This window comes from Neomonachus schauinslandi, chromosome 3, assembly GCF_002201575.2.
Source record: "Neomonachus schauinslandi chromosome 3, ASM220157v2, whole genome shotgun sequence".
In the NCBI taxonomy this organism is placed as follows: domain Eukaryota; kingdom Metazoa; phylum Chordata; class Mammalia; order Carnivora; family Phocidae; genus Neomonachus; species Neomonachus schauinslandi.
The window spans coordinates 166596707-166616885 of NC_058405.1; the positions used below are offsets into that span (position 1 = coordinate 166596707).

The 20179-nt window shown below is 37.0% G+C and overlaps 1 protein-coding gene across 3 annotated transcripts in view; it reads left to right on the top strand.

The window, feature by feature from the left end:
* Positions 1 to 20179, top strand: part of UNC80 (unc-80 homolog, NALCN channel complex subunit) — a 225526-nt gene that overhangs the window by 61769 nt on the left and 143578 nt on the right. For 2 of the 3 annotated variants that reach the window (XM_021703047.1, XM_021703048.1), the window contains exons 15-21: positions 2213 to 2360; positions 4375 to 4523; positions 6702 to 6868; positions 7594 to 7692; positions 11266 to 11480; positions 12624 to 12730; positions 14528 to 14624. In XM_021703047.1, coding sequence (XP_021558722.1) covers positions 2213 to 2360; positions 4375 to 4523; positions 6702 to 6868; positions 7594 to 7692; positions 11266 to 11480; positions 12624 to 12730; positions 14528 to 14624 — 982 coding nt within the window. The remainder of the gene's footprint in view (positions 1 to 2212; positions 2361 to 4374; positions 4524 to 6701; positions 6869 to 7593; positions 7693 to 11265; positions 11481 to 12623; positions 12731 to 14527; positions 14625 to 20179) is intronic. The other variant, XM_044913394.1, reaches the window with a different exon arrangement.

Below are 20179 nucleotides of genomic sequence, written 5' to 3' on the forward strand. Positions count from 1 at the left end.
GGAAGGAAGGAAGGAAGGAAGGAAGGAAGGAAGGAAGGAAGGAAGGAAAAGAGAAAGAGAGAGAAAGAGGGAGGGACGGAGGAAGGAAGGAAGAAATAGAAGATTACTTTAATGACATACATCAAAATGCCTAATAATTCCAACATGTATTTTTTAGGTTAATCATTTGCTGGTGGTCCCAGACTATTGAAAGGGAATTCACTCTGACAGTTTTAGATCTCTTGGAGAAGTTTAGAATATTCATTCAGAATCCAAATACTTAAGCCTCCCTCTAAAGAGTAGATTTGAAGCAATGCTGTCTTCCATGTATTTTGTAGAGAAGATAGGATAATTTGTGCTTCAGGGCTTTCCAACCCAGAATTTTAAAGTGCTTCATAAGTATACCAATAAGATCTTTGCAAATTCTTTATGGATAATGATTAAATACTTCTTCATGCAGGAAATATTGTATGTAAATGCTTTGAAAACATAATTTTATAGCAAGCAGCATTTATTTTGTAAGGGAAAAAAATGAGCTTGCCTAAGATCTAGCAGTGAGTAACCTCTCTGGAATAAAAATACCCAATTTCTCTATATTCTAGGACCTAGTAAAGGGAGAATGAAAACAATTATCAATTCACCTGACTTTGGGATACAGATGGGGGGATTACAGCAAGGTCAAACCAAGAAGTTTATTGCTCGTTCCAAGTTTCAGCCTTTGAAAAATCTTTCTATTTCCTCTCAAATTTTTCCAGAATCTTTCTCTGGCCCTTGATTTGTTGAAGTAGTGATATAACTTAACTTTTCTTCTGGGAAGCCATTAAGGGCCTACCTTGTAAGTTCGAATTCTTAGGGATTGCTTTTTCCAATCTTACGTCTATGATTTTGCCTGGTTGTCCAAAGTTTTCCATCCTCAATTAAAGTGTTCCTCACCCAGTCATCTCCCTTTCCTTGATCCTTAGCCTTTTCCCTCAACCTAGAGTGTTCTCCTGTTATTTCCCCATTTCATTCCTTTGTCACGGACTTCCTTATATCTCTTACACAGAATGTGTCTTCAAGATACCAACTAATCTCTATTCATCCATCATCATAAATTCTTTTTGAAGGTGGGTGGTATCTAAATATGTTTGCCCCAGTCATTGTCTGGATTCTTCGTAGGACTACTGGATCATAAGAGAAATAACCACAATAAAGGGCAAGACTCTGACTCCTAATTTTGGCTCTGCTGTGAACCGTGTCAACTCAGACAAAGTCCTTGACTTCTGTGAGCCTCAGCTTCCTCCACTGTAGTATTGGGAGGCTCATCAAATCACAGAGGTGTGAAAGTTACATGTTGTTATGCACTTACAAGCAAGAAACGCATTTTAAACAGCAAAGCACTGCACACATGTGATTTTTCTCTTCATGGTAGGAGAGGGCTGGGAGGCTTTGAATGACACCAGATAGTATCTGCACATTCTGTCTGTGGCCTTCTGCAGCCAATGACTGCCTTTATTTGTTCTGATGGTGGAATTATTCCCTTTCCCTTTGCCAGATGGCAGAATTATTTGCTGTATCATATGAAATATAATTGTGAGTATTAAGGTCTAGCCAATGGTTTCTTGGTTTTCATATCTATAAGGCCAATTTCTATTAAATATCAAACTTTCACATTCAAATGCAGACACATAAATAAACAAACTAGACCTGCCTTTATTTTATGCTCCCTCCCTGCTTCAAGGATCTTCCCTTCCTGGCCAGATAAGAGGACACTAGATACCCACTTCCTACATCACTCTCACACACACCCCCACCCCCAGCCCAATTAAATCTACTTAAGTTCAAAGTAGCTGAACGTGGGAGTGGCAAACTTCTCATTACACAAAGCCTTTGAGGTTTTCTAAACCTGGATGACCAATTCCAAAACCTGCCTAATTTTTGACACTTTGAGCTTTTTTTCATTAAGATCTTAAAATCTTGATCTTGGTGAAAAGACTGGGTTCCATTGGCACCAGCATTAGACATTAGCCTTGGGTTTTACTTGGAGCAGCCCTTCTCAAATAAAGTCCTTCATACTGCTCAGCTTATCTCTGCCCCTCTCTTGCTCAGACAAGAGGGACTAGCAGGGTTGGCCCGTACCAGTCAGCAGGGATGGATGGAAGCCTTTGCCTTCTGCAGGCTTCTGTCTCAGACTAATGGTATCCCTAGCTTAAGCTGGTACCTGTGACTTTTCACTTTTCTTCCTTCATTGCAGGCCCAGAACTGCCTCACTAAGCTATACAAGCTAGATAAGATGCAGTTCCGACAAACCATGAGGGACTATGTGAACAAGGACTCTCTCAATAATGTAGTGGACTTCTTGCATGCTTTGCTAGGATTTTGTATGGAGCCGGTCACTGACAGTAAGTAGAGCTGTGCCAAGTTCCAGGAGAGATCGCTATGAGGTGAAGCAGGTAGAGTTTCAGAAGTACCCTGAATATGTGGGGATAGAATTTAGAGGGAAAGATGTGTGTGTGTGCGTGTGTGTGTGTGTAATAAAGTATAAATAAGAGAAACTTGCACATCGTCTTTGATGACACATTTTGGAGGCTTTGTGATGACAACTTCCCTCAACAAAGGGGATTTGGTAAAGCTGTGGCATCCTCACTGTTAGCCCGTCAAACCATCAGTCTTGACACTCCTCTCCCTCTCACACGACTTTCTGTTGTATGACAGTTGAGGCAGAAATCAAGAAACAAGGGAGTATATTCATTAGTTCAACAAATATGAAATGAGTACCTATTATGTGCCAGGCACAGTACTTGGAGATTTTTTCACAAAGTAAAACAGGAAAAAAAAGATATTATATAGACATAGTAGTAGCGCAATTTTGATATACACCTACATATACACCTACGTATTTATACTGAATTTTTTTTAAAACAGGCAAATGGATATATAGATAGCCCCACAAACCATTTTATAGCTTCATGGCTTTAAGAAAACCCCACCATAGAGACCTGTGGTATAGGGGGCCAGTGAACACCGATTGCATTCATAATAAACCAAACACCTTCAATTCCACTCGAATGCAAATGCAGTAATGAAATGAAAATGCTGTATGAAGCCTGAGTTGAATAACATATACCTTTTAATTAGAGCCTGGGAAGAAATAACTTCTTAGTATAGCCTTTTATGGTTTGTATGATACATGTATGATAGTTGATTAATTTATAATGAAGATCTATTTGATGAATTTGGAAGCAGTTTCCCTATTTGTATCCCAGGCTTTATTGTTTGGTGATCCCATTAAAAAAATAATTGTTCCTTTATAGAGCCCCTAAAATAATGTATATCATCAAAGATGTTTTAAGCTGAGCATATTACAAATTTTAAAAAATAATAAAGTGAGAATTGTAGTTGAGATACTGCAAGAGAAATTCCTGATTACAAACTATTTTCTCTTTTTTAAGCTATTCGAGATACAAACTACAAGCATAGATCAAAAGATTTCTTTCTATGATATAAAATCTAAGGATAATCCCCTGCCAGCTGACACAGACAGTGAGAGGTTGGTGATAAAGTGTATTACTTCAAGGTGACGAATCCGCCAAGGACTCTTGAGAAGTGGCTCACAGTGAATCAGCCAGCCAAACACACAGGTCCCTATCTGATTAGTTTTGGAGCTACACACACCCTGACCCTGCAATCCATAGGTGGCTCACAGTCATTAGGAATCTTCTGCCACGGCTCCGGAATATCTAATATGTCCCCTACGAAATGCCTGTGGATATGTGAAAAACTGGCATAAAATGCCACCAGAGAGTGACAGCCTCAGTTCACTGGCATTTCACATTTCAGTGAGTCATAAGGAAGTGGCTCTAAGAGAGGTTATAGGTTTTCATTCTCTGAGTGACTACAGAGTCTCTGGGAGCAAGAAGCTGCTGGAAGTTCTATGCAGATCGTGGCAGGACTTGGTCTCCTTTTTTTTGCCAGTGCAAGTGTAATTCCCCCCAACAAGGCCTTTCCCCACCTCTGCCTCCTCCTGCCCCTGGTTGGCCTGGTTCACCTGGTTGGCCCCACCCCTACTTCTGAATGACTGAAGGATTTCCACTGAGAAGCCAGCATTCCTCACCACCAGAAAGGCTGAATCAAATAAATTCTCTCGCCAATGAGGGATTATTTTTGCTAAGATGTATCAGTAGAAACATTCCACAACATGATGAAATATATCCTAGTAAAGACTCTGAGGGAGACTATGAGTTGTTTATCTCCAAGTCTGTGTAAAGATGATTAAACCTAGGGGTATCTTTAATCGTTTGTTTCTGCATTTTGTGTAGCCCTTCACTAATTCCTGGGTGCCATGTACTTCATTACTTCTTTAGCCTGTGTAGCTTAATGGAAACAGTGCCTTTAATTGGTGCCTTTGCATTCCAGACAAGGCTGGGTTTGGAAATAACTTCACCACGGTGGACAACAAATCCACAGCCCAAAACGTGGAAGGCATCATCGTCAGCGCCATGTTTAAATCCCTTATCACACGCTGCGCTTCAACCACGCATGAATTGCACAGCCCTGAGAATCTGGTGAGAAGTTCACCTCTTCTTCCCACAGGAGTTCTTGGTCTCCACTCTAAGACAAGTTCTCGGCCGTGGCCCTGGGAAAGACAAATTGAAGTCTAATATTCTGCACCTTGAAGTTAAAAATCTCTATTTTCCCAAAGTGACCAGTAACTCATGGTGGAGCCTCAGTAGCACATTTCTCCTTGTTACTCATTAAACTACTTGAAAACTGACATATCTTCCTCTTCCACCTCATGGGTTCTGTGGTGGTTGCTGAGATAGTTGCAAGGTACTTCAAGTCCTTAAAGAGAAAGAGGTGCTCGAGCATAGCCTATTAGCTCTTGAAATATTAAAGAATATTGTACCAACAATTTTTGAAACCACACTTACTTTAAAAATTAATGTAAATATGCTGCTGAAATTAGTCTTGTTTTCTTTTATGGAACACCGCAATTTTTTAATTACTCCCTCATAAATGACGGTGTTAATTAAACCACTAAACCCACAAGTAGTGTGGGAGAAGAACCAGGCTATAACAAGGTGGTGTTTAATTGCTGCCAAGGAGATCGTGGTTTGGGATACAAAAAGTAGACTAAGGCTGATGAATCCATATGAAAGATGAATTCAGTTCTCTCTGGGGAGTAAAAGTACATTTCGCTCTCTTACCAATTTGTTACATGTTGGGACTTCTATGTAGGAATCAGCCTATTTATACATATTGACAATATCTGCTAATCTACCTAAATCAAGAAAATCATTTTAAACTATTCTAAACCACTGAGACTATTCACATACCCTGAGATAAACTAAAACCCTAAAGCAAAGGGAATTGAATTTTGCTGACTGCCAAAGCCACCTCAGCAAAGTTCTTGGAGTCTGAGAAAAACATGGGCACCGTCCATGTGTTTAATTTGGTGACAGCAAGAAGTACTTTGACAAGTTGATTATAATATGTGTGAGCACTTACACATTTTAGTCTGCAAAATCAGGTGTAGAAGAAATAACTGTATTTCTTAATTTTATTTAAATCATCTTGGTTTTGACTTGGAACCCCCATTCCACATTCCACCAGAACAGCTGCAAGTTGAACCCCAATATTTTTGGGTTTCTTTACTTCACAGAGTGGTGCAAAGATCCCAAGTCTTTGGTAGGACCTAGGACCCGAGAAGCTCCATGGGTGTCAACCATCTGTCCATACATATCATTTCACGTACTGCTCTCTGCTGGGTGCTTAGGGCTGGGCACTCTGGTGAATTGGAACCCTTGTTTTGGGGGGTCTTGTCCCATCTGTGGGGGAGCTACCAAAGAGTACAATGAGGGCACAAGATCTTTCTGCCCAGAGGACCGAAAAAAACATTCTTTCCATGTTTTCCTCAGTTACTGTTCCTTCTGATTTTTTAAGGGTCGTGGGCATGATTGTTCCAGTGGTCTTAGGTTTTGAAATCCAAAGATACCAAGGTAAGTATTTCTTAGGCTTCTGTGCCTTGCTTTGCCATGAACCTTTCCTAAGGCAAAGAATGCAGAAACTACCTTCTTGAAGAGAAAGGAGGAAATGCTGAGTGAAAAGGTTAATATCTTAAGGAAAAAAGGTCCTATATATATTTTTAAATGTGGATTCATCAATATATTGGTTTTAATAGCCCTGTATCATCTTTAGTTCATAGTCAAGTTCATGTTCAAATGGGCTTCAACATACACATTGTTAAATATGTCCAGCAAAATGCACTCTCCTTGAATATCAGGCTCTGTCAGAAGTGTCTAGAGGACTTAGCATATTTTATCACAGTGATGCAGAAAATTTGGAGAAGCCAAAGAGGGACTGAAATCTCTAGTCTAAACAAACTTCTGATTGCCTTTTTTCTGCAGGCATCTCTTCAGAAGTCATAATAGAGAAAATTAAAGCTTGGGAATCCAGTGGTTTAAAGTGTAAATTGATTTCTTTCTAATGATACAGCCAACTTTCTGAATATGAAGCATGGTAACCATCCTTTTTCATATTAAGGATGACAGGCAAGGTTCTTGGTAATGTTGCCATAGGAACAATGGACAGACCGGGTACCATCCATTTCGTTGTAGTAAAATGTCTTCCTTTTATGATTCTAATGCTGATCTAAGCCTAAGGAATTAATTTCTCCCTCTCTTCCTGTGAAAACTGTTTAGTCACACAACTTTCCCCAAACTTTCCTTCTTGCATCCAAACAGGGGCTGTATTGTGACATCCGTCAGCTGGTCCAATTTATCAAAGAGGCTCATGGGAATGTCTTCAGGAGAGTGGCCCTCAGTGCTTTGCTGGACAGTGCTGAGAAGTTGGCACCAGGGAAAAAGGTGGAGGAGAATGAATCAGAATCTAAGACTGCAGGCAGTAAAAGGTTAGAAACTTGAGCTATAAATATTAGTGTGGCCTTATGTCAGTAGAGTGTAATTTGTTGTAATGTCCATGTGGTTCACAGGATGGTGTGTAACTCTAGTGCAGGGCTGGAGGAACTGTCTTGTATAAATGGTATCACTGGTAATGTAGCAAAACATGTGTTTACTATGAAACAAATCCTGCCTCTCTATAAATCAAAGCGCAGTTCATCTCAGGCTTACATGCACTTGACCTTTATGTCATAGCTCTCAACAATACGGTGAAATGCTGTGTTAGTCTTTTCCATAAATAATTTACATTTTTGTCCAGAGAGGAAAAGCAATTATGGATACCATGTCCTCCTGTTCAGTAAGTAATATTTTAAACATGGCAAAATACAAATTGCTGAGATGTGCCCTATTGTTTTTCCTTCTAGTAAATATAAATTTATTGTATGCCTATTCTATAAAATATGCCACTTAACAAGATTAAAAGAAACTCCTAAACTTAAAATTCTGCTTGTAGTTAATGACTTTGCATTGATGGTGGTATTCTTAGACAATAAGGCAGCTAGGTCATGAATCAAATGGTAGGAAATAAATTTCATACAGTATAGACTCGTGACGACATAGGGTTTGCAAGCAATATATATTGACTGTAACGGGGTGTTTTGCTTTATGAAGTATATGAAGTATTGAGGAGTGGTGTCATGCTCTGTTTGATTGGTGGACTGCACCATTTGCATAGGTCAGAGGTGGGAAGCATTGTGGATAAAGGCCAGGTGTCCTCTGCACCTGAGGAATGTCGCAGCTTCATGTCTGGTCGCCCCTCACAGACTCCAGAGCAGTAAGTAACATTGATTTTCTCTTCAGTGCAGTGGGGCTGAGCACTTCCCACTGTAAGAAATTCAATTTTCCCAACTGCTGTTTGTTTGCTTGTCATTATCTTTGAACTTTGCCTTGCTTCTGCCCTTTACTTTTTCTTCCCAAAGCCACTAATCTCTACAGACCCAAATCATAAATAACCAACCTCATGCCTATGGGAAGCTTCCTTAACAACATTTCCCATTTCCAGTTTCTACCCCACTTCTGCTTTTCGTGCACACTCCTGCAGATAAATCATGAAAACTAGCATGTGTATCAGGTGGGGTGGAGGTGTCATCTACTTTATTGCTTAAAATCACTTATAACTTTTTTTATTTAAATGTATTAATGGCTGTCAATGTGCTCGATGAAGCTTTTCCAAAAATAAGTAAGATAAACTTCTCTTGTGCTCTGATTTAGCTAAAACATAGACTCTACTCCATTTCACCTTGGTCTTCTCCTGAGGTCCATTCCAGTGTTCCCTGAAATCAATCAGTTTATCTCCACTTTTTATAATGGCAAAGTCAAAAGCGTCTTAAAATTAGTACCTCCAGAAAATGAGAGAATTACTATAGACACTAAACATACAGTCTAGTTCTAGGCAAGGCTCATTTGTCTTCATTCTTCTTTTGAGAACTACTTACTCACAAGTGGTGTGATCAGTATCTAAAATAGGAACATCATTCAAGATACACCATTTTACTTCCCCAAACCCTGGTTTACTATGAAACAATTACTTTTCCAGAAATTCTGCAGGTTTTATGGTATACCATAATGTATAGTATATAGTCAAGGAAATCACCGTCATCCAATAAGACCATGGTAATTCACAACAAGCAAGGAAAACCTTCAAAGAACAAAAGCCTGCATAGTTTTTATAGCCCTTCAAAATCTTAGAGACTGTCTCTAAGTACCTGGAGAAAAGTAAAGAGAAGATAAATCAACTCTATGAGTCTAGGGACCATGTGAGTTTTTGCTTACCATTATAGCCCCAATGCTTAGGACTTGACCCCCATAGTAAACACTTAATATCTATTTCAGAAATGAATGAATGAATAACAAGCAATCAATGAAAGGATAGAATTGTGAAATTACCATTAAGTTTTTGTTTCCTTTAACTTCCTTTCTTAAATGTGAGGTTTAAGGAAGTCTTTAAGGACATAGTAAAAAGTCAAACATAAGCTCTAAGGGAAAAAAATTAATGTAAAGGGCAAAGTTCTGTAGCTGAATAGCCACAAGACTAGTTAAAGTCTATACATACAGAGCATGAGCAGAAAAAGGAGAGAGGGCTTTTTTTTCCCCCACAGTAGCACTAGCAACTATTAAGCAAATATGATCAATGAGAATGATCTAATAAGTAAACCGTATTTTAAAAATAAAACCATCTATCTTCATAGGTGATTTCATTTTCTAGATGGCAAAATATTTTCTTTCTCCAGTGTTCTGTAAACACTGTCTGATATCCCAGCATTTAGCATGGGTCTGTTCTTTCTCCTTGAATAAAGATACATGTTTTAATATGCTTCTGCATAAAAATTTCCATTTGGAGGGATGTCATGGAATGTTAAATATAGAGCTTCTCCCTGATCTGAGTGGGCGCAGGAGTTGAGCATGCCAAATACCCTGTTTAGCACTGGAGAAAGGTAGGTGGACAATCCTGGTTCCTCCTTTATCCTCTCTTTCTCCTGCCCTTCCCTCCCCTTCTGGCCCTTCTCTTCTTCTTCCTCCTTAAATAAAAATACACTAATTAAATTTAGAAGCAGTTTCATATGCTCATTTCTCTGAAACTCATTATCAATACACACCATTGGACAAAGCTGATGTAGCATTTTATTGAGATGTTGTCCCACCCAAACCATGTGGTCATATCATCGTTGTGTCCCACGTTCCCTAAAGGTAAGAAACTCACAAATTCATACCATATATGATAAACAGAATGTCCTGGTTTGAAAAAAATAATAAAATGTAGTTAGTACTCTAATGAAATTTTGAGGGAGAAAATCCGAACCTCCATATGAATATCTCCAGAAAATGATTGCCTCACCCAGTACTGTTGAATTTTGGGTAGATTCTGGATTCAATCCCAAAGCTTGTAGGCAAATCATTACCTAAAATTTCATAAACAAATTTCATCACATATTACTGAGTATTTTTTGTGACTTTTCTTTCCAACTTTCTAAAGTAAGATATGTTGCTGAAGTTGACAAATGTAGCAAAACAGAAAAACAAAGAAAAATCATTTTAAAATTGAAATACCATCAACTAGAGATAACCACTGTAAACTTTTGGTGTGCTGGGTACATTTTTGAGCATGTGTACATGCAAGCTCACAGACACATGCTCACATGTGTACTCTGTTTATTTAACATGGTGTTATTCTATTTCATCCATTGATTCTAAGCCTTCTAACTTTGCAACATATCTTCAACATTTCCCGTATCAATCATCTTCTAAAATAGGATTTTGATGACTACAGAATATGACCTCAGATAGAAGTTCTATAATTTAATTATTTCTCTAGAGTTTAAAATTAGATTGCTTCCAGTTTTTCAGTGTTGACCTATAATACCTCAGCGAGCATTTGATCATCTTTTTATTATGTTAGTCATCATATACATGTTAGTATATTTTCCAGTCATTTCCTTGGGATAACTGTCTGGAAATTGGATTTCTCTATCATGGCTATAGGTATTGGTTTTGGATAACACATTACTAAATTACCTTCCAGAAAAGTTGAGTCTTTCTATCTTATCACTGGCAGGATGATGGTAACAAATTGTTTTCTTTTTTCCCCTCTTAATCTTTACCAATTTAATGAGTGAAAATAGGGATCTCATTTCAACTGACCTTCCCCCTCCCTCCCAATTCCTAGTGAGATTAACCTCTGCATATTATGGCCACTTGTCTTTTTCCTCTTGTGGAATGTCCTGGTCAGAAACCCCTTTGGATGTGTTCCCATTTGGCTTATTGAGCTGGACTAATTTTTTTTACTTTTAAACCTTACTTAAGCTTTTTTGCCCTGAGAAAGCTAAATAATCAGGCATGATGAAAATAATTTAGTAAACAGTAGCGGGATGATGCACCCCCTGAGTATGGTTGCATTTCACTTATTCATTTATTCAAATATCATTTGTGAGTTTATTTAGTGCCTAGAATTATACTATGCTGGGGTGGGGGTGGAGAGTGAGATACAGTACTGCACAAGCCTCTGGGAACCTTCAAAAAAAAAGTGAAATATTTAGACATCATAAGTGCTTCTGCTATTATGATTCACACCTGCAGATGAATACCTGCAATAATATTTGGTCTTTTTATTAAAGTTGGAAAAAAATTGATTACCTCTACTTGACAGCTGAGACATGACTGTTTTCAGGAAGACTTCAGAGTCAACCTTGGTCTCACTCCTTCCACTCCCCCTCTGACTCATCCTAAATCCAAGCCCATCCAAGATCATCCTGCATGAATTGCGTAAATGTCATTGGCAGGAAGTTGAAAGAAATTTAAGGAATTTCCCATGTGAGTCAGACATTTAACTCTACCCTCTGCTTGCTTTCAGTGATGAACAAATGCAAGGGGGCAACCTGGGGCGGAAGGATTTCTGGCGCAAGATGTTCAAATCCCAGAGTGCAGCAAGTGATACCAGCAGCCAGTCTGAGCAGGATACTTCAGAATGCACCACTGCCCATTCAGGAACCACCTCTGACCGTCGCACCCGCTCACGGTCCCGCAGAATTTCCCTCCGGAAGAAACTTAAACTCCCCATAGGTAAAAGTATGTCTGTATTTATTTATGGATTCTCTTATTCCCTGCCATGTCCTCAAATCAACTCATAATCCAAACAAAGTGATGCATGGTAGGGTAGAGAAGGGGAAAGCCTTCAAGTCACAAGGCTTAATCTTGCTCATTCATTCATTCATCTTTTTTCAGCAGGTATTTCTCAAACTGCTGCTATGTGCATTTATTGTGTGCAAACACAATGATGCTAGGCATCAGGATTAAATGATGATCAAAATTACACAGTGCCCAACTTTACTGAACTTAAAATTTATTAGGGGTAACAGTCACTAAAGCAGATAATCCTACAACTAAGTGTGGTTGCAAACTGTTAATTTTATGAAGGAAATATATGTTGTGCCATGAAAGCATGCAATGAGGTCTGACCTAAATAGGGAGGAGGAGGCAGAGATCAGAGAAGGCTTCCTGGAGGAAGTGAGATTAAGATCTTCAGGGTACTTAGGGGAAGGAAGAAGGAGAGCTCTCTAAATGGTAGGAATATAATTTGTAAAAGTATTAGGAGGGAAGGAAGTGGAAGAACTGAGATGAAGAGAAGAGTGTGTGCACGACTATGACAGAGCAATGGGGACTTGAGCTTGTGAACCTTGCAGGTAAGGTTGGCTCTTCATCCTACAGCCCTACAGAGCCCAAGTGGGATGTTGAGCAAGCGGGTTAGCTTTTTCTAAAAGATCACTGCATGGACAACATACTGGAGGGAGCACAAGTGGTTAAGTGAGACCAGATAGAAAGCTGTCTAGTAGTCCAGGCATAAGTAATGGAAACTTGGACTGGGTGGTGACCATGTACAGGGAAGTGGACAGATTTGAGAAATACTTAGGAGGTAAAATCAACAGGACTTATTGGAAGATGTGTGAAGTGTCAAGGAGAACAGGATGGATTGTGGTTTTATTCACCAAAGAGGCCCAAATTCTTTTTGTAGTGGCCTTATTCAGTCTTGTCATTTTATAATCCAACACTGAATATTCAAATCATGTACATTTTGAAAACCATTTGTTTTCACTTCAATTTACATCAAGCCAAATAACTTTCATTGCTTGTTGAGCACATGCTGACATTTCTGTTTAATTCATTTGGGAGAAAATGCTATACTGGTCTAACTTTTAAAAAATTATTAAATAGGAAACTGGCTGAAGCGGTCCTCCCTCTCGGGCTTAGCAGATGGCGTGGAGGACCTTCTGGACATCAGCTCTGTGGACCGCCTGTCTTTCATCAGGCAAAGCTCCAAGGTAAACAGGACATCACTTATGTAAGAGAACATTGGAGTCGCTGATAGAAGAATTTCAGGACCAAGAAATGCTAAACACCTGGAGGAGCCAAATAAGAAAGAGTTGAAGAAACTGTCTTCAAATTGAACAAAGTTTAGAAACTTAAATGACCAATGAGAACTAAGATATCCAAGTAGTAGGCTATTATGGAAAGGAAAAAAAGAGTAACAAAAAATTTACATAAAATTATAATGCAGATCTAGAGATGTAAATAGGTATTATTTCCCAGCTATTTTAATATTTTAACTTTATTTTTATTATTATTTTTAATTCCAGTATAATTAACGGACAGTGTCATATTGGTTTCAGGTATACAATATAGTCATTCAACAATTCAGTGCTCATCATGATAAGTGTACTATTAATCCCCATTACTTTTCTCACCCATCCCACCTCCCATTGCCCCTCTAGTAACCACCAGTTAGTTCTCTATAGTTAAGAGTCTGTTATTTTGTTTCTTTTTGTTGTTGTTTTGTTTTTTAAATTCCACGAGTGAAATCATTTGATATTTGTCTTTCCCTGACTGACTTATTTCATGTAGCATTATACCCTCTAGATCCATCCATGTTGTTACAAATGGGTTTCCACTCTCACTACTTTTATTTAACATAGTACTGGAAATCCTAGCCACAGCAATCAGACAAGAAAAAGAAATGAAAGGCATCCAAATTGGTATTTCCCAACTATTTTTAGCTTTTAACATACATGTGAAATTCCTGACATCTCAAGCTCCTACCCAAGGATGCAGTAATTTTCTAATGATCCTCTTTATATATTAAAACACACACACTTCATCCTCTTTCTATTACTTTTGTGACTATCTGAACTATTCTCCCTATTGAAAAGGATAAAGAAATTCAGGAGGATTTTTCCCACTAAGTGCTTCTTCATAATACTGTTAAGCATTGTAGCAGCATACTATTTGGAAAAGGTAATGATTCTCAGTGAAATCCATTTCCTACAAGAGCCTTTCCTATGCATGATCCATGTCCTGGTCACTATAATTTCCAGCATATGGTAAGAGTTATATTTCTTTATATCCAAATCATTTGCTTATATTCTTTCTGCTTTGAATCTCACTAAAACCAGTTTTCTTCTATCTGTTTTAATAGTAATATTTTGAAATTATAAAAAGACTATATCAACCTTATGACATTTAGAAAATATAATTCCTCCTTCACATCCTTTTTACTAAAAAATTGGCCAAATATTGAGAGTATGTGAGGCCCATAGCTTCCTTACTTGCTGAAAATTTTAAGTACTCTTGGCCTAAGAGCAAGATCAAGAGCACATTTAAATTCTTAGGAAAAAAACCAAAGATGTTATTTCACTTTAATTATAGGGTACTTTATGAATTAATTTATACTGGTTTTTCTTTTTTTTCATAAAGATTTGAAATCTTCTATTTGGCTGTCTTTCAGTTTGGTCTCATTCTCAACTGCGGTGTTTTTTGTGAAGAATGAATATGGCTTGCTGTTCATGAATTTGAGTTTGGATTTTTTCAGAATTAAACTCTAAGAACATCTCATTTAGTCACTGAATTATTTTAATGATGCCTGATTATTTACTTTCAATCTATGACTGGATTCTCTTTCAAATTAGTTATAAGTCATGTCTTTTTTGGTATATAGGAATGAACCATAGTGACTGACTAACCAGATGTGGAAATCAGAAGAACTAAAGTAATCTTCATATTCTAAATAACATTTTTCAAGGCAAGTGTTTGTATAAACACAAAGAATTGTCTTTTTTTCTCAGGTCAAATTTACCAGTGCAGTGAAGCTTTCTGAAGGTGGGCCAGGGAGTGGAATGGAAAACGGAAGAGATGAAGAGGAGAATTTCTTCAAGCGTCTTGGTAAATGTCATGCAGCCTAAGAATTACATCCAATTTTCATCACATAGAACAAAAATTTGATTGGATAAAATGATCCATTTTCTATTTTCATTGATTTCCTATTCATTTCTTTCTCATGTGTGTGTTGTATTACTATATATAGCTTCTCAATTTTTATCAATTTGGTTCACAGCCCTACTGTGTTCCTCATTCCATAGTGGACATTAGGTTTACAAAGAAGAGTAAGAGACAGCCTCTTCTTCAGCTCTCTGTCCTTTATTAAAATCTAAGAGCTTTAAAGAACCTTCATATTTCCATCTACCTATCTACTTAGGAATTCTGCACATTATATCTCTGAGAGGTGGCCAGCCACCCTCTGAACACTTCCACCAAAGGGGAGTCTATTACTTCACAAAGCAACCTGTTCCAGAACTAGACAGTTTTAATTGTTAGAAGGTCTTTTCTTATATCCTGAAAATATATTCATCCATAAATTTGATTCAGTGGGCCCAGTTATGATATCTGTGGCTACACACACACACACACATAATGCTAGTTTTGCCTTTTATCTATTTCATATTCTCTCTTTTGATCTCACTTCTGCTGGTTAAACATTATTGATTCCTATTTTTTCCCCTTACATGGAAGAGTCTCTAGACCCATCACCATCCGGATTCCATTTTACTATATATTCTAACTAGATGATATACTTTACAAAATGTGGAGCTTCAGATGGAATGCAATGCATCATATTTGACTTTAATCAGTGTGATAAATAGTGTAACTATTAAGCTCCAGGGATATAGCAAGTGTATGAACATAATTTAAGGTTGCATTATCAAGTTTTACATCCCATAGTTGGCTTGTACTGAATTTGGATTAACTTTTGCTAACTCACCTCCACATGAATGAATATCATGCTATATTTTGGTATAGCCATTATTAATTCTTCATCTCAAAATAAATAAAATTTATTGTTTCATTAACTTGGGAGGTGGTTAAGTCACATGCCCAGGAAAGAAATTAAGAGACAGAACACAAACCAAGTTGAATTTGGAACCTTTTCTTCTTTGCAATTGTGCTATAAAGATTCATCTGCAGAGACATACACATTCCCTGTTTTCATCCAAACTGTTGCTATTATTACTGACCAGGACAAATACAAAGATATAACTCTTATGACGCTTCTAGTTGACTTTTATTAATTAACAATTTGTGGGTATGATTTTTCAGCCAACAATATACTTAATTTAATAGCAATTAACAAACATTTCTCATTTCATTATAAAAACATCAGATTTTACCAAAAAATATCTCATTTCACTATAACTCTAAAGGAAATATGCAGCTTAGTTCAATACAGTGTATTCTTCATGAAACCACAGTGATTCCTACGATTACTTCTGGTTTTTAAAAAAGTTCCTGTTTATCTAATCTCTTACAGAATTTGGCTAGGGCATACATCAAACTTCTTAGTCTGTGGCTTTAAGAATCTTCCTAACAAACAGGACCTTTGTCATTTTCAGTCCTTTTGGAGTCTTTTCACTCCTCATGATATTTCAGAGAAGATACACCTAGCATTCAGAACCATCAGTATTATAAGTAGATTTTTGTGGTCTTTTTTGTTTGTTTGTTGTTTTTTGTTTTGAGAATGAAGTATGAAGATAAAGAGTGTTCTCCAGGTATGTGCCGTGTTAGTTGAATGTCATTTGACTAGTACTGTGATTACCTCTGTAAGTTCGTTCTGTACACTGGAGTGTAATTTCATGGAACTGAGAATTAACTTAGGGTAGGGGCTCTCACATTTGATGCCTCCTTAACGAAGCTTTTCTGTACTTACATGTTTGTGAATTTTTCTCATTGGTGGAAAGGATGAAAGCATAATTCAGTTGTTTACCTTCCTTCTGATTCCCTTACATCCCCTTCTTCAAGTAGGCCAATATCTTTAGTCTAGTTCCAAACATGTTATCATTAGCATTCTCAAAGACCTTTTTTATTCTAGATTTTTTTACCACCATTCTTGCATATTTCAGCCATTGTTTTACATATTCTTTATATTTCATTCACAAATAGGAGAGACTTGATAAAGAACCTTGATAGAGTCTGATTCTGGGATCAGTTTGTGTCAGCAAACCTGAAATAATATAGTCTCTTTCTGTGTATCCAGAAGACAAAACTATAAAATCTAAGACTGATATCTAGAATTTCATGTGCTTTTGACTGGCAAGAGAAGATAGCTTGCATATCACCATCATTCTTTGCCCATGTTCTCTGGTTTATTAAAAATTTTGAAAGGTATTTTGAGATAGTTCCTTTGAAATCTCTTGCAGTAGCTAGGTATCCTCAGCTATTCTAAAAAACTGAAAAAACCATTATCTTAGTACATTGTAATTTACAACTACTGCCTTTGGCCATGTGAACATCTCTATCTCTGGGACTGCTTTGCCTTTTCTCCCTCTTTCCTTCTCTCCCTCTCCCTTCCTCTCTCTCTCCCTCCATCTCTCTCCCTCTCTCTCCCCCTTTCTCTGTCTCTCTCTCTCTCTCTAATCCATATGTATAAATGATTCCTGTGTATCCATTATAGATGTATTGTCCTTTTCTTTCTCAATTATTTTAATTTAATTATATATTTCTCTGTCTCTTTAAAGTTGTTAAGGAAAACAAACATCAAGCATTCTTACCTTCAATCTAAATGTAGTACTCAAACTTCACTGAGTTAAGATCAAATGCAATAACCAATAGAATTTCTTTAAAATCTAAAAAATTATTCAACAAATGAAAAATACATCTGCTGAACATTTAACAGAACTGTAATTGCATTTGTAATCAGCTGTCTTTTTCTTTTATGTTTTTATATTCACTAAGAATATTTCATTTTAGAAATAATATTATCTTTGAGAGAAGATATTTTATTAAACCAGTGGGTTTTTTTTCATCAATAAAATTTACTGAATATTTTCTATGTGCTCAATTTGGCCATAAATTCCATGGGAAATGCTGCTTAAAGAAATACTATATTTTGAAATATCCCTTTTTAAGCTTAACAGATTATAAAAACTGTATTCTATATAAATTTATAAATGATACCTCAATAAATTTAATTTAAAAATAGCAAATAGAATGTATTGAGACTAAAAAATTAATCCTTATGTCCAAGGAAACCAAGAGGCATCCTTATATCCTAGTAAGTTTATATAAAAGATGAATAGGAGGTGCATTTTACAACCAAATTACTTTTCAACATTTCTTTTAGTAGTACAATATGGAATGCCAACTGGGAACAATTTTACAATCAGTTTATAACATACACAATGTTGATTTATTTCTTACGGTAAGTTTTTCTGACCTAATCTTTACTTTCAGCGTGTACAAAACTCTAACCTCCTTCACCATAAACAATTGGGTATTCTGGGGATGCAGTGTGGCATAGTGATAAGAAGGCAGGCTGTGGTCACCAGGTCTGGATTTGAATCCTGACTTCATAACTTTCTATTGCATGAACTTAAACTGGGCTAGTTAATCTGTTCCCTCTTTCTGTATCTCTCTATGTTCTTACTGCTCTGTTCCCTCTCATTCACTTTTTTAAAAAATTATTTATTTATTTGACAGAGAGAGATAGCGAGAGCAGGAACACAAGCAGGGGGAGTGGGAGAGAGAGAAGCAGGCTTCCTGCTGAGCAGAGAGCCCAATGTGGGGCTTGATCCCAGGACCCTGGGATCATGAACTGAGCCAAAGGCAGATGCTTAATGACTGAGCCACCCAGGCACCCCATTATTCACTTTTTTAAAATCATCTTTAAAGATTTATCTTATAAGGCTGTTACAAAAAACTAATTATAAAATATTTCATACAATATTTAACACATACTAAGTGCTCAAAAATGGGAGCAAATACATGGTTATCCATTAATGTTATATAGATACAATCGAAATTTTCCATTATCAATAGCTTTTACTTATAAGCATGAATCTTATGTCTGAGATCATAGGATTCTACTGATCTTCATACCTATAATAAATATCCATCATTCTGTGAAGCAAAGAATATAGGTTCTTCTTGACAAAGATTGTTTTGATCACTTCTCTTTTCATTATTTTACTTAGACTCCTTAGCCATACTGTTTCTGAAGTTCTTTTGATCAAAATGGAACTTCTGGGAATATTAAATAGGCTTCCTTTAGAATTCATTATCTTGTCAAATAAATATTAAGAAAAATGATGAAAAGCTTATTCTTAATGCATCTTTCAATAAGATGATGCCAACTGTCCTTAAGAAATTGGTTAAGTAAGAATAAGTTTATTGGGGCACCTGGGTGGCTCAGTCAGTTAAGCCTCTGCCTTTGGTTCAGGTCATGACCTCAGGGTCGTGGGATCAAGCCCCCCATCAGACTCCCTGCTCAGTGGGGATTCTGCTTCTCCTTCTGCCTCCTCCCCCTCACTCATGCTCACTCTCTCTCTCTTGCAAATAAATAAAATCTTTTTTAAAAAGAATGTATTGTAAATCTTAATTATTGTATTATTGTAACAAATAATAAAACATCTGGATTCACTAAAAAGAAAAATATTTGGGGTCTATCTTAAATTCAAAGTTTAAGGGACTGCTACGGTTATAATGTCTTTTAACCAATGAGATTTTCTCTGATATGTGTAACTTAAAGGGCTATATATAATTGATTAATAAAGTGACATATAGGTAGAAGAAATCACAGGAAGTTACTGGTTCTGATAGTTTTGATAATGCCCAGGAAATAAACAGAGTAACATTTTGAAAGGCAGCTGTCTAGAAACAAGGCTGTCTAGGAAGTGTTTTTTCCTAATCTGTAGCTTTTAGCTATACACCATTTGTGTCATTTGAGATTCTGTCTTCTAAATTTTTTCCACCATCAGATTCTTTGTGTGCTACTTCCTTTTGCAGTTGATATAAAATATGCCACACTAATTGGAAAAAAAAATACTGAAGGTGTTGAATATGGAATTTTTAATGTGGAGCATTTGCATCTGAAAAGGAAATATACCCATAAGGAATGAAATATGGAAAATTTTAATAGTATTTTTTAAGATTTTATTTATTTATTTGAAAGAGAGTGAGCAAGAGAGAGAGAGAAGGTGCAGGGGGAGGGCAGAGGGAGAAGGAGAAGCAGACTCCCCACTGAGTGGGGAGCCCAACCTGGGGTTTGATCACAGGACCCCAGGATCATGACCTGAACCAAAGGCAGACACTTAACTGACTGACCCACCCAGGTGCCCCAATTATATTTTAATTATATTATGAGGCATTTTTTGTACTTACGAAAATTTTCAAACATAGACAAAAAGTAAAAAGAATGGTCTAACGAATCCCGAATATCCATCACCCATTTGCAATAATGATCAAAATTTCCATAATTGTTTCATCTATCATTTATGCTTTTTAAATGTTTTTAAAACAAATCCCAGACATATATACATGTGCCTTTGTGCTGAGACAGCAGGTAGGAAAGTAGGGTAATGGGTGGAAGCGATCAGGGTATTCATAACAGAAGATATGGGAAAGTCATCTGTGACTTCTCAGTGAGAACCAGGAGTTGGTAACCACAA